Source organism: Biomphalaria glabrata, chromosome 12, assembly GCF_947242115.1.
Source record: "Biomphalaria glabrata chromosome 12, xgBioGlab47.1, whole genome shotgun sequence".
NCBI classification, from domain to species: Eukaryota; Metazoa; Mollusca; class Gastropoda; family Planorbidae; genus Biomphalaria; species Biomphalaria glabrata.
In genome coordinates, this window is record NC_074722.1 from 34454960 (window position 1) to 34468948 (window position 13989).

The 13989-nt window shown below is 35.5% G+C and overlaps 1 protein-coding gene across 1 annotated transcript; it reads right to left on the reverse strand.

Moving 5' to 3' along the window:
- Nucleotides 1-4395: 4395 nt before the first annotated feature.
- LOC106063789 (serpin B6-like) lies at nucleotides 4396-11980 on the reverse strand. The gene is made up of 8 exons (XM_056005323.1): nucleotides 11839-11980; nucleotides 10594-10767; nucleotides 9936-10065; nucleotides 9609-9825; nucleotides 8870-9057; nucleotides 7982-8129; nucleotides 6123-6308; nucleotides 4396-4655 (listed from the first exon to the last, which is right to left on the reverse strand). Exons 2-8 carry the CDS (start codon nucleotides 10749-10751, stop codon nucleotides 4456-4458), a joined length of 1227 nt encoding a protein of 408 aa, XP_055861298.1. The 5' UTR covers nucleotides 10752-10767; nucleotides 11839-11980; the 3' UTR covers nucleotides 4396-4455.
- Between the last annotated feature and the right edge of the window lie 2009 nt (nucleotides 11981-13989).

Genomic DNA, 13989 nt, shown 5'->3' on the forward strand with positions numbered 1-13989 from the left:
TAGTCTCAGATCTTTTATCACCTATAATAAACATCATTACCTTATCTTATCTTATATAATACAGACGTTACTTCAAAAAAAGAAGATGATTACGTCCTACGCGTCAAGCATTCAGTCATGCATATTAACCAATGACTTAAATTCTGCCAAGACACTGGTTTTCCTGCCTAGCTCAGGCAACCCATTCCATGTTCTAATATAGCACTAGGGAAAAAGGAGCATTTGTACAAATTGGTCCTAGCATATTCGTCTCTTTACCTCGATCCTTCATTGAGTGTTTGACCTAGATGCATTGCAATATGATAAAACTGCGATCATTACATTCACCTTTTATAAAACCAGATTTATTAATTTTGCAATTTTAACAAAACTAAGAGAATTTTTTTATTTTATAAATAATATAATTTATTATAATTTAATACATAAAGCGCTGTTAACAAAAAAAATGTAGGCTCAAGGCGATGTGATAACATTACAAACATAAACACGAGAGCTTAAATGACAAACTAATCTAAACAAGTTTTAAACAGATAGGTCTTAACATTCTTCTTGAATGTACTGTAGCATGTTGTCTGTCTGAGATCAATGGGGAGTGTACTGAAAAAGCCCACAGACCGTAGCATTTGAGGTAGAAACCTAAACATCTAATATATATTTTAATGGGGTATGGTGGTTGAGCGGTAAAGAATTTTGCTTTCCAACCGATAGGTCCAGGATTTGAAAGTCGATGTAGACTGTAGTATTTAATTTCGGGATTTCTAGGACCTCAATGAGTTTACCTAGTTCAAATGGGTTTTAAGTTGGTTGTTGTGCTGGCCACATGATACTTTCTTTAAACGTCGGCCAAAGAAACAGATGAACCTTATATCATCTGCCGTGTAGATAGCAAGCAAGGAAAGGGGGGGTAGTCCTATTACTACATATAGATAAATATATTATAAATATTGTTGTAACCACGCTCCCGCGCTACACTAATGGTGCGCATCTGAGCACTACTGAACACGACTAGTGAAAGACATATAGAGACAGGAAGAAGGACTGTTGTGAGCCGGCTAAAAGTCATGGGAGTCTGAACAGTCTGGTGCTGAATGCTGTCCTGTGTGATACTAGGAAACTGTGTGGGAGACCTGGAGCGACACTGGGAAGTGTGTCGGTGGTCTGTTTTGTGTTCTGGTATGAAGTAGGACTCTTAGAACTTAAGACATATTACTCCCTGTGACTTTATAGCAGACGTCCAAGTCTAACTAGTAACTATTACTATTCGTTGATGCTTATACTAGTTATAATAAATAAATACATCGTTTACTGTTGCCGACCTGTCTTTCGTTGAGTGCCTGCCTTACAGAGTTACAACAATATATTACAATGCTATTTTCATACAAAGAGTTAATCAGAGTCAAGAGAATCTGCTCTTGAAATATATTTTAATGTCTAAAATCTTCTTTTTCCTTTTAACTAATAAAATTATTTGAGAGAGAAAAAGATGAAAAAAAGCGATATGCAGTAATAACGGAACCAAGGGAAAAACGTCAGGAAATGAAGTGCGAAAAGTTTGGAAGAGGTTTTGAATAAAATAGGCAAATTAGACGATGTCAAGGACGCCTTATTGCAATGTCACTGTTTCCAATAAAATAAAACACAAATATTACTTTAACCCTAAACCAAAACTAAATTTGATTCTACAATGCTGAAAAGTGCACGAAAATATATTCCTTATTGCTTTGTTTCTGTCAACCATACGCATTTATAAATTGCACATAAAAACAAAAATATCTGGAACATAAAGCCCCTGTGACCACTGAACGACAGCTGGTTACCATCGAACTATATCCGATAGACAGAAAAAAAGAATCCAATCATAGATCCCCCCCCCACCCATTTATAAAAAAAAATCCAATGTTACGTCAATCTCGGATGTTAAAACAGAACCACGACAGAGTATGTCCATGTTCAATGCCTAGTGACCAAATCTAAAGCTTGAAACGATAACAGTGGTTCCAAGTACAAACAGGTTGTTAATAAGTTGAAGGGTGGAGTTGCAATCTCACTCTTCTCTATTAGTAGAGAAAGAAAAAATAATAACAACAACACTAAATCTACCATTGAAAACAGACCAACTCCAGAATTTAAGTCATTGGTCAATATGCATGACTAAATGCATGACTAAATGCATGACGCGTAGGACATAATCATCTTCTTTTTTGAAGTAACGTCTGTATTATATAAGAAGACACTAAACAAGAATAAACCAACGTGCTAGTTATATATGAACAGCTAAAGACTTAATTGTATAGGGTTATTATAACTGTCATAACTGTTCAGTTATTATCATGATCTATATTATTGTTATTTAAGAGAAGTATTAGTTATATTCCATCCATAATAAGAAAAGAAATAATAATGAAACATAATTATGTCTCCCCAGATAATTGTGAATAATTTGAGTTTGTCATGAACACGCAAGATGTGACGTCAGCATTATTCACAAGAGGCGAAGTAAAGTTCAGGCCGCAGCGGCTGACACAAACAAAAGCAATTACTCTGCTGTTGAATACCTAGACCTAGAAAAAAAAAGTTTGCAATGATAACTTTAACACTGATGTCAGTAAAGTTTTATCCCACTATCATCATTTTCCCTTTGAGTTCCTCATGGAACATAAGGCCTCAGTAAAAACACGCCACTTTCCACGGTCTCTTGCCAGTTTTTTTATGGCTTCCCAGCTCTTTCCAGTCCTCTCGGCTTCCTCTAGTATACTGCGTCGCCATTTTCTTTTTGGTCTTCCACTACTTCTTGTGCCCTGGGGGTTCCACTCTAAGGCCTGTCTAGCTCTGTTGTTGGTATCTTTTCCAAGGGTGTGACCAATCCATCTCCACTTCCTCTCTAAGATCTGCACCTCTATATTTTTCTGTCTTCTCATCTCCAACAGTTTGGTGTGTGCGGTTAGACAATGGTGTCACTGTTACGGTCTTTCGCACCATAGTGTGATCGTGGAATGGTGCGAACGCGTGCTGAAAATAGATGCAAGAGAAGAAAGGGAAGCTAAAAAAATGTAATTAAAAAACACAATTAACTACATGTTCTGTAAACACGATTAAAATATCTATAGTAGCACGAATTCAAGGTGTGTGGTGATTCAATAATAATAGTCTTAAGTTCATAGACAAAGTGATTGAACAGTGTGTTTTATTTGGCAAAGGGTCCTTCTGTGACTATTTTGACGATGCCATTTCTAGTGACACGGTCATTTCGGACTCGCGGACTAGTTTCCACCGTTTAAATCCTGGCGCCACTATGAGATGCCCGGGGTTGATGCTATTAAGGTCACTGTCGGTGTTTAACCTTGTTGTTATTGTGGGAAGCGTGGTAGAGAGGCTAAGTACGATTGAACTTGTCTTGTCTTGGCTATTATGAATGGGGCTCGAGGTTTGACACCCGACCTGAGCAGACTTGTGTTTACTGAGCGCCTAGAGGTAGCACGGAAAACCTTCTCCCAGTTACCCCCTCCCTTACTGGTCCACAAATGAGACTGGACCATACCGCTCTAGGCATGCTATAAGCATGAACGTTGTGCTATATAAAAGCTTTAATTTATTCATGCCAATATCATTGTGTAAATATTATAGTATTAAATTCATACTTTGTTTTTTAAACCATTATCCATATAATTCATTTCTATATATAGGACTGTGTGTGTATGGTGTGTCTGTTCGGCTGAACCTAGAGATTGATGTTATTATAACTCAAAAGAAAAGCATATATCTTCTTACAATAAACACAAAAATATTGAAATTAAAATTATACTTAATTACCTAGACTTATAATACATCAACTGATACATAACATGTAATCTACTATGTCAAATGTTTGTAAAATGTTTGTTTCCAAATGTTTGACATGCTTCGGATGTTCCTTCAGAGTTGAAGATAGTTTACTTCCTAGTCCAAACCTCCCGCAGGACGACGGGGGATGGCAGCAGGCAGGGTTTGATAAATCCCAACGACATTCCAGCGTGCAAACCGCACGACCAGTGAGGTGTGAATACTATTTGTTCTCCCCCCCCCCCCCCCCCTCTTGTTTTTTCGTTGGTTGACTATCCGCAGAAATAAGAGAGTGATCTTTCCTTTTCTTCTTCTACTCGTCCAAATTATTGAGCGAAGAAGAAAATTATACAGATAGATAGATTAAAGTCTTGACACCTTTGCACTAAATGTCAGTGGAATTAACACTCATTAGAAACGAGACACAATCAGCAGTAAAGTGTACATAGAACACTACAGCTATTGAAATAGAGACTCAAACCGACATTCATCGCAACTCACATACGGTTTGTATCTTAAATCTTTCACTAAGGAACAATCACTCTGTTTTGAAAATAATTATTTTAAAACAAACTCTGAAGGTTAATGAAAGTGGATTGTTTTTAGGTTTAACGGAGTCCTATACATTAGAAACAATTAGCCAGAAAACTTTCCCTGGAAGATGACCTGTCCAGTTTCTTTGTCTCTCAGAAAGTAAAGGAACGGGTGGTCAGCGATGAAGGGTACAGGTTTTACTTTCCCAGTAATTTTAGCCGCAGTCACTGCCGCAGCCACTGTGCCAGACTCCTGGACTTCAATGACAGCCTTGTGAATTACTTTACTGATATAGACTTGAGCTGAAAGAAACAAGTAGATAAAGAGAGGGAAAGAAAGAGAAACATAGATGAGAGAGAGAAAGAAGAAAGAGAGGAGAGAAAACAGATAAAGTGAAAAAATAAATAGAGAAGAGGTTAATAGAGAGAGATTGAGAAGGGGATAAAGAAATAAAGAGAGAGAGAAGGAAAGAGATATTGAGATAGAGAGATAAGAGAAAAAGAGAGACATACATAAGGAGAGACAAAAAAAAGATAACGAGACAGAGAAAGTTATTAAGAAAGTGAAAGAGATAAATATAAAGAGAAAGACATTAGGAGAATTAGAAAGAGATGACGATAGCGGAATTGATAAAGAGAGAACGAGAGAGAGAAAGAGAATATAAAAAAGAGAAAGAAGAGAGAGAAAGAGAAACAGATACGAAGAGAGAGAAAGAGAGATAGGGAAAATGAGAGAGAGATCCAGAGAGAAAAAAAAAGAGAAAGACAAAAGATAAAGATAGATATAAAGAGAGTCATAGAGAGACAGAAAAAGATAAAGAAAGATAAATAGAGAGAGCAGATAAATAAAAAGAGAGAAGAATAGATAAGATAGAAACTGATAGATTAAATATAAATTGAGAAGAATAGAGAAAGAGAAAAAGAGAAAATATAGAAATTAGAAATTTGTTCAAATCGGAAAAAGAAAATAGTTGAAAGAGAAGACTAACTAGAGAGAGAGACAACGAGAAACATTGTATAAAACAAGAGCAACAATCACTGAGGTAGAGAAACAGCAGACGTGAGTTTTGAAAAAAAGTAAAAATAAAATTTCAGATATTCTTTTTGTTTAGAGAAGTTGTGTTCTTTACATCAGTGGTTCCCAAACTTTTTCTTGAACTGAACACTTCGCCCATTACGAGTATTTCGAAGAAAACTTTGATTTTTTTTTTTTAAAGAGATTAACTCACGTGGTAGCCTACTATATTATTATTCCAATAGTTTGTGGAACACCTATTCAGGCTTCGAGGAACACTAAGGTTTCGCGGAACACAATTTGGGAAACACCGCTTTACATAAAACCAGCTAAGCAACGTCTGCCCCGAAAATAAAAATTCTAGCCCTACTCTAGACTGAGCGGTAAAGCGCTTGGCTTTCGAATCGGGGGTACCGGGTTCGAATCCTGGGATTTTTAATTTACGTATCATTGGGCGCTTCTGAGTCCACACAGCTCTAACGGGTAACTTACATTAGTTAGGGAAAAGTAAAGGCTGTTGTCGTTGTGCTGGCCACCTGACACCCTCGTTAACCTTAGGCCACAGAAACTGATGACCTTTACATCATCTGCCCTATAGACCCCGAGGTCTGAAAGGGGAACTTCACTCTAGACCCGGCTCAACCCCATTCTATCACTAGCATAGCTTCCTTCATGAATTATTCTTGTCTGTTTTGTTTCTTAGTTTCAATTATTAACATTTATCATTATAAAATGATATTACAATAATTAATTACCTTGAGATAATCCACTAAAATCTGCTGATTTATCTGAAAAAGCTTGAACCATTCCCATATCTATCAAAACATCTTTCAGCTCAATTTTGGTCTCAATTCTGAACTTAGGCATAGTTATTTTGATATTTTTAGAGTCAAAACCAGTTAACAGTTCATCCACCTTGCCAGGTTTCTGTAGCAGAATTTCTATATGAGATAAGTGCATGCAAGATAAACAAAAATTATTGCAATTTTAATATTTTAAGGTATGATTAGATACAATAAATTTATAAGACAAACAAAACGAAATTCAGTTTGACCACAGTTGTCTAACCCTGTATAACTACTATAACAATAATAATATTAATGCAAACAGGAACAACATTGACACACAAAACACAAACACATACACACTCAGGGTTTATTTATTAGGCTATTATATATTTCTCATTAACGACTAATGACATTGACACACTGACTGAAGGTGGAATTAAGGAGTTTTAAATCTCTTTGTTGCAGCCATTGTTCTGTTGTGCTGCCATGATGTGTAAAACCCGATTGTTCTTTTTATATCATTTTGTCTGCTATCGGTTTTAGCTATTCTAATATAATTTTTAACATGACCACCTTTTCTAAAACCCGCTTTTTATCCTTATATTATTTTGTCTGTTATCGGATTTAGAATGCACATTCACACCCCTAACATGACTTCGCTAGGAGGGCAAATGAACTTAATGGTGCTGTATATTTGATAGAATTGTAAATAGCATTACTTTGAAATGATGTTAACTCCTAATTAACGATACTATCGTTGATTTGACCTCATTAAATTAAATTAATATTTAATTTTATAAAAATGAGCTTGTGTTATATAAAAAGAGCATGCATTCCCCTTTAATTCTAGACCAAATAAAACATTTTCTGATGACAAACAACAAAGTTATTGAAGCCCAATCATAACAGGTAGTGAAATAGTAATGAGCAAGTGAAAAATTCCTTCGAAACGTGAAAAAATAATTACGGACAGAAAGAGTTAATGACTAAATGTGTCCAGGGCTTGGGCCATTCTCCTGACTGTCAGATCTTGTAGCAAATCTTCAATACGTGTGCATATCATAATCATAGATACACCTTAAACTCGAAGGTCACCAGTATTTCGAGTCCGAACAGGACGGACGGACAAACAGCTAAACAATCCACAAAAAAAAAAAAACATCAACAACAAACAACTAATTGCGGTACTTCTTAATATACAAAAATACAAATGTTATAAATATAAATAATTTTTTTTTTAAATAAAAGTAAAACAAGCGATAATGATATATTTCTTTAAAAAAAAAAAAATATATATATATTCACATATCTATTTTCGAAAGCAAAACGGTTCGATTTCAGATGTACCTTTAAAACTTGAGTTTGCAAGTCTCAGAATATCATAAAATGCATTTTATTTATTTCTAGTTTTCAAAATCTAATTTAACAGACAGAAGGACACACAGACTGACAGACACACTATGCATAATTATTAGAGGCTTTTCCTTTTATTGCGTACCACTAAAAAATGATAAAGGCTAAATGAGAAGGCTAAAGAGACGGCTATAGGCTATCTTATCTTATATAATACAGACGTTACTTCAGAAAAAAGAAGATGATTACGAATAAGCGTCATGCGTTCAGTCATGCATATTAACCAATGACTTAAATTCTGTCAAGCCACTGGTTTTCCTGTATATGAGCTAGATATCTAATGCAATGGTACTTCTGACAGTGAATAATCAGGTCATGTTAAACAGCCTCATCACTACAGTTAAAAATTAAAATAAACAAAATTGTATCATAATTGTTCTTAATAGTTCAGAAATCCAACAGTTTTGTCTTACCTAGGTCAGTGATGCCATCAACTTCCTGTGGCAGTGCAATGTACAAGGCAAATCGTTTTCCTTTAAAAGCAATCTCGGCTACGTCAACTTTATTGACGTCATCTGTCTTTATGTTTGTTTCTATTTGATATCCACTCATCATGTCAACCTTTAGAAACATACACATATTTTTATAAGCTTTTATCAACTCTGTCTGTCTCTTTGTCTGTCTGTCCAAAATTTGCACAAATTTCGGATCAAGCTGAAAATTTTGCACAATTATTTCTTTTACCTGACAACACAACAATCAATTTAAAAAAAACTAATTTACCAATTAGTTAATTAACTATTGGTTATAATCTATTTTGTTTGGCATCTCAATCAAGGAAAATACTAAATGATTAACTAATTAGTTGATTTTGTAAATTGATTTATGTGTTGCCATTGTGCATGAGCGTGTAGGCAACGCATTTCATGCTCGTATAGCATTAGGAAAGAGTGAATGTTTGTATAAATTTGTCCTGGCCCTGTGTTGTAACTGTAAGGGGAGAGGACTATAGATATTAGCTTTTTTTTTATATTTAACTTAATTACTTCCCTTACTTTACTAAGCGATTTAATCTAGTAAAAACTAGACTAGGTTTTTGAGGATGAATAGCGAAATGTAAACAGACTACTTTTGACGGCTATAGAGAGAGGCAGGTTTTATGGAGGTAGTGATTTAGCTTGACAGCATTCGATGGCTCCCTTCATTATATTCAACTTCTTGTTTGACATTCGCTATCAGCGTCGACTAACTTCTATTGTTGGACTTTAGCCTGTGTTATTTGATTTCGTTATTTGAGTGTTACCTCCGTCTCAATTATCTGCATAAGACACAGCAGGGAAGTCCCTAACACTAGTCACTACCTGTTTGACAGCGCCACCTAGCAGTTGAAAATCTTGCATTCCTGTTTTTGTGACGTCGAAAGGGTAGTTCCAAGTGCCATTAAAAAAGATGGTGTTGACTAGGAGCATCACTGTATAATTATCTATAGCACCTGGTTTAGAAATAACAATAAAACCATTTATTTCAGCTTGCTGAAAAGAATTCAGCTCTAAAGGATTCTAAATTCTATTGCTGAACCATAATTTACTAATACAAAAAACTAAATCTAATAAAATACTCCGAAAGACACAAAGATATATATGCTGGAACAAATTTGAACAAATGCTATTTCTTCCCCAGTGCTATTAGAGCGTGGAATGGGTTGCTTGAACCAGAATACAAAACCAGTGACTTGGCAGAATTTAAAGTCGTCCAGGCTATCGAAGACCTTTAGTCAGGCAACAGTACCAGGAAAAAGAAGAGTAGGCAGACAAAGAAAGCAATGGAAAGACAACGTTAGAGGATGAACGGGTATACCCTTATAGGAGATTCTATTTAAGGCAAATGACTGAAAGGAAAGGAGAAAGACGGCTGACAGATCTTGTGGGGCGCCTCAATGGCTCAATGGATTTATTCACAAGTGAAGGTGCAGATGGTCAAATTGACTATTTTATCACATTCGATACAGGTGCACACATTTTTAAAATTTTATTTTTTTAAAGTCTCAAAATATGTAAAAACTGTTTTTAATTTGGTGAAATGTTCTAACGAATCTCTAACCTGGTTCTAGTAAATCCTTTATCACGTGTTCCGTTTTGGCCTCAACGTAATCGTTGATTGGTTTTTCTGGTCCTCCATTGGCGGAGAAATCGATGTGGTCTGTTAAAGCAAAATATTCATTCGCTGTCTCCTGAATGAACTCTGGCACTATGGGATAGCTAGGATTGATGAAAATGGCGTTTCCGGTGAGAAGTTGGACGTTGGATTGTGAATTCAACTGTTTTATAAATAAAACAACATTGATTGTCAAAGTACTGCTACTATAAAGAAAAGTGTATGCCATTTAAATTATTATACTTAACAATTGTGAGAAGACATTTGACAAACCTGCTGGATCGTCTCTCTGTACAGAGAATGGACAGATTCACCAAGGGAAGTAATACCTAGCACATTCTTCATCTCAGCTGCAGTATCTCCCCTTGCCCCAAGGGACGTCATTGTCAAAAGCGAATGGATGCTACAAATTGAAGACATTAAAAGTCTAGTCCAAAATGGACAGTTTTAAGGACATTTTAAATGATATTAACTGTCATGGAATAAAAACGTTGTCAAGAAACGATGTGTCAAAAAAAGAGACTATTCTAAGAAGTTCTGCCCTTTTTTGCTGTTTTATTGACTAATATCAAGAAGATGGCCCAAACATTGTTTTCATTATAGTCTTAAGAGTCAAGTCTTAGACTTTTGGATCCCTAGGCATATGAAAGCTTGTCTGATCCAAGCAGATATACATTTTAAAACGTTACTTCAAAAAAGAAGATGATTACGTCCTACATTCAGCCATGCATATTTACCAATGACTTAAATTCTGACAAGTCACTGGTTTTCCTGGCTAGCTCAGGCAACCCATTCCATGCTCTAATAGCACTAGGGAAGAAGAAAAACATTTGTAAATGTTCAAATTACCCGTACGGTGAGTAGACATTTTCAAAGTACTGCCTGTAAAATGATTTTATCATGCATGACTAAAGCGCTAAATACTAATTACCTGTAAGGTGAGTAGACGACATTAGACTTGTTCAGAGCAACTTTCTGGTAAAGTCTTTGAGAGAAATCTGACGAGGCCGAAGACAGAGCCAGCTGTTGTTGTTGGTCAGCACTGACCAGTTGACCCATAAAGGCCAGAAAGATAGATAAGACGACCATTGTATTACTTCGGACACTGTAGCCGAGAATAAAACGAAGGTTGTTGTTAATATTTCATTCTGTGTTTTTGTATCCAGTGAAAAGAAAGTATATATAGAGTTGCGCCCCTTACAAGTCGTTTGGGACGGAATGGGAAGCAAAGCCAGAGGTGCAGTGATTGGTCATTTAGAACCAGGCCATTCACAAGATTTAACTGTGATAACTAGATATTAACTCTTTCTCTACGCTATTATTTTCCCACCTTTCGAAGGAATTCTTCTTTTTACTCATTTACTATTTCACTCCCCTGTTATGATTGGGCTTCAATAGCTTTGTTGTTTGTTAACAGAAAATATTTTATTTGTATAGAATTAAAGGGAAAAGCATGCTCTTTTTATAGTACAGAAAATAAAGTTTATAAAATTAAAGATTAATGTAATTTAATGAGGTCAAATCAACGATGGTATCGTCGATTAGGAGAGAATGAGTTAAAGTGACAGTCGGTCAAACTGACATTCTTCCTCCTTTGCATAATGGATGATGGACCAACAGGGGTCACCCAGTAAGAATTTCTCCTCTCAGCAAATGAAAAAATCTATTCTATAACAATACTAATAACATTGAACGGACCTAAAATGCATCAAAAGTTGAGTAAATGCGTTAGTAATACCCTCACTACAGACCAAAAATCAAAATTGATTGACAATTAAAATTGTGGGATTTTCCCAACTTGATATTATTTGATCCAAGCTCAAAGTACGATTGACAGCTTTTAAGTTACTATACTTGTCTAACATCATCTACATATAGCAGGGCCGGCCTTAGATAATTGGGGCCCTAGGCGAAGTGAATTAGATGGCCCCAAATGGAAATATGAAATAGACAAATAAAATTAAACAGCGAAAAACTAAAATTACCCAATCTATTTAAAACCGTGTCTACTCCAACAATGACATTCTTCTCTAAAAAAATGTTTTGAATCCTACGCGAGGCCCCCACCAATCGGAGGCCCGAGGTGGCTGCCTAGTTTGCCTATGACTAAGGCCGGCCTTGCATATAAATTTACTTATGCTATTATTTTTTTACAAACTACAGTAATAAAACATACGTTTGTAAATTGTAAAGTTTTGATGTGCACAGAAAAAGGTTCTCAACAGAAATAAAACTTCCAAAACATGAGCTCGTATCTAACAACAAAACGAGAGACTGAGACCATGATGTAGACCATCTCGCTATCTATTCCAAGAGACCTATTTAATTAAAATTGATCCACAAGTCAGTTGGTCAACAGCTGCGATTAAACAGAAAGCACACCTAGAGTACACTCATTTCTCTCCCTTTTACATTAACTGTTGACCATAGCAATACTTTTAAATCTGGATCTATATTTATTTTGGAATTTTTTATACTATGACAATATTTAATATGCAGCTATATTTTTTAAAAACTAAATACAATCTACTTCGTAAGATCGTTGTTAGTGGTTTTTACAAAGCTTACATAACCTCTCTGTCTGTCTGTCTGTCTGTCCGTATGGTAAAAAGTTTGTACTTGCTATTTCTCCAGCACCCATTCTTGGTAATCGATTATTTTGTTTGGTTTCTCGAACAGGAGAAAGTCATTGTACTGAATAGAAGTAGGGGTATAAGCTGAATTAGTCCCCATTACAAGTCGACGCTCTAAATTGTAATAAGCTTAAAGTACCTCACCTGCAGAGTGGTTAGCATGTCAGCCCAAGGAGGTGTGAGCGGCCTGTGAGCCACGAGTTCGAATTCATGTTGATTCTACCCCTTTAAAAAAATGCTTTTAAAAACCAATTACGGTTAAATCCAACCAGATCTCTTTATTTCTCACCCCCCCCCTTTTTCCGAATTTCCCAACTGGTCTAGACTAAGTGATAGGATCATAGAGTATTGAGAAAGTTAAAAGCATGGAATAGCGATAAACAAAAACAATTGATTAAAAATAGTATTAATCACACAGATTTTTTTAAAATGTTGATCTATTACAAATTTAATTACAAGACTGATCCAAACTAATTGATATAATTACACTTCGTATAAGCTTTTTTTTTAAAGTATATTTTAGGTTTTTCTTGTTACTTTTTCTAGTTATCCTCTCAAATTAACATACAAGGTCTACTCATTTTTTTTTTGGACTTTTTATTGTTATCTATTTTATAATTGTAAAATGTTGATTTATGTAACACGTGATCTCAAGAAAAAAAACATCAAACTAATTCAGATGAAATTTCGTAGACACGCTAAGACTTAGCTTTGACTAGTTCGCAACCTGAGCGCCGCAATGGGCGAGAAATCTCAAGCTTTTTATTTCAACTTTGTATTTTATTTTCGGTAGTTCTCCAAAACGCTGTACTCTAAATATGAAGCGTCAATCAAAACCACACTCAAAGTAGTCTTTGAGCAATTTTACTATCTATTCCTCTATCAAAGTCACTCCTTCATGGACTGTAGGTGGGTGGTGGAACCTGGGTGGACACGGATCTCAAAAAGGGCTCTAGCGATTTCCCTAGTAGTTTAACGGTTGATGTATATCGCTTAGAAAAAAAAAATATTACTAACTCATTGGCCACACTAGAAAAATTATAGTTCGACTGTTTTATTGTTTTTTTCAAAGTCAATAAAATTAATAATTATTTTTTTTTTTAGAGAACGTAGTCTAGGTCTAGATTCAACTTCGGTCTTGAAAAGAATATTGCGTTCAGGAATTTTCGAATTGAAAGCTTTCTTGATTCAAGAATTTAATAAATTAATGCTCAGGATCATATTGCGCATCGTCAAGACACAATCGAAAGTCCTATCATTGGAATATTATAAACTGTTATAAACCTATTGCGGCTCGGTGGCTGAGTAGTAAAAAACTTGGCTTTCGAACCGAGGGTTCCAGGTTCAAATCCTGGTAAAGACTTGAATTTTGCGATTTTATGGCGCCTCAGAATCCACACAGCTCTAATGGATGTCTTAATTAGTTAAGAAAAGTAAAAGCGGTTGGTCGTTGTGCTGGCAACATGACACCCTCGTTAACCATTGGCCACAGAAATAGATGATCTTTACATCTGCTTACCCATAGATCGCAAGGTCTGGAAAGAAACTTTGCTTTTTTTTTTACTTTACTAGATCTAACCAATATTCTTTCTCGGGGGGGAAGGGGTGGGATGATGGAGCGGGTTAAAATAAAACTTTCCATAGTTTTAAATCTAAAATTCATTAGTTATTAAGAAAAAAAAAAGCACTTTCTC

Excerpts from the sequence above, each read along its gene's own strand:
- LOC106063789 (XM_056005323.1), bottom strand. The coding sequence starts at position 10,751 with ATGGTCGTCTTATCTATCTTTCTGGCCTTTATGGGTCAACTGGTCAGT. Across the intron at positions 9,826-9,935 it reads ACAGAGAGACGATCCAGCAG|TTGAATTCACAATCCAACGT; the intron begins GTTTGTCAAATG and ends TTTATAAAACAG. Across the intron at positions 9,058-9,608 it reads AAAGGATTTACTAGAACCAG|AGCTGAATTCTTTTCAGCAA; the intron begins GTTAGAGATTCG and ends AGAATCCTTTAG.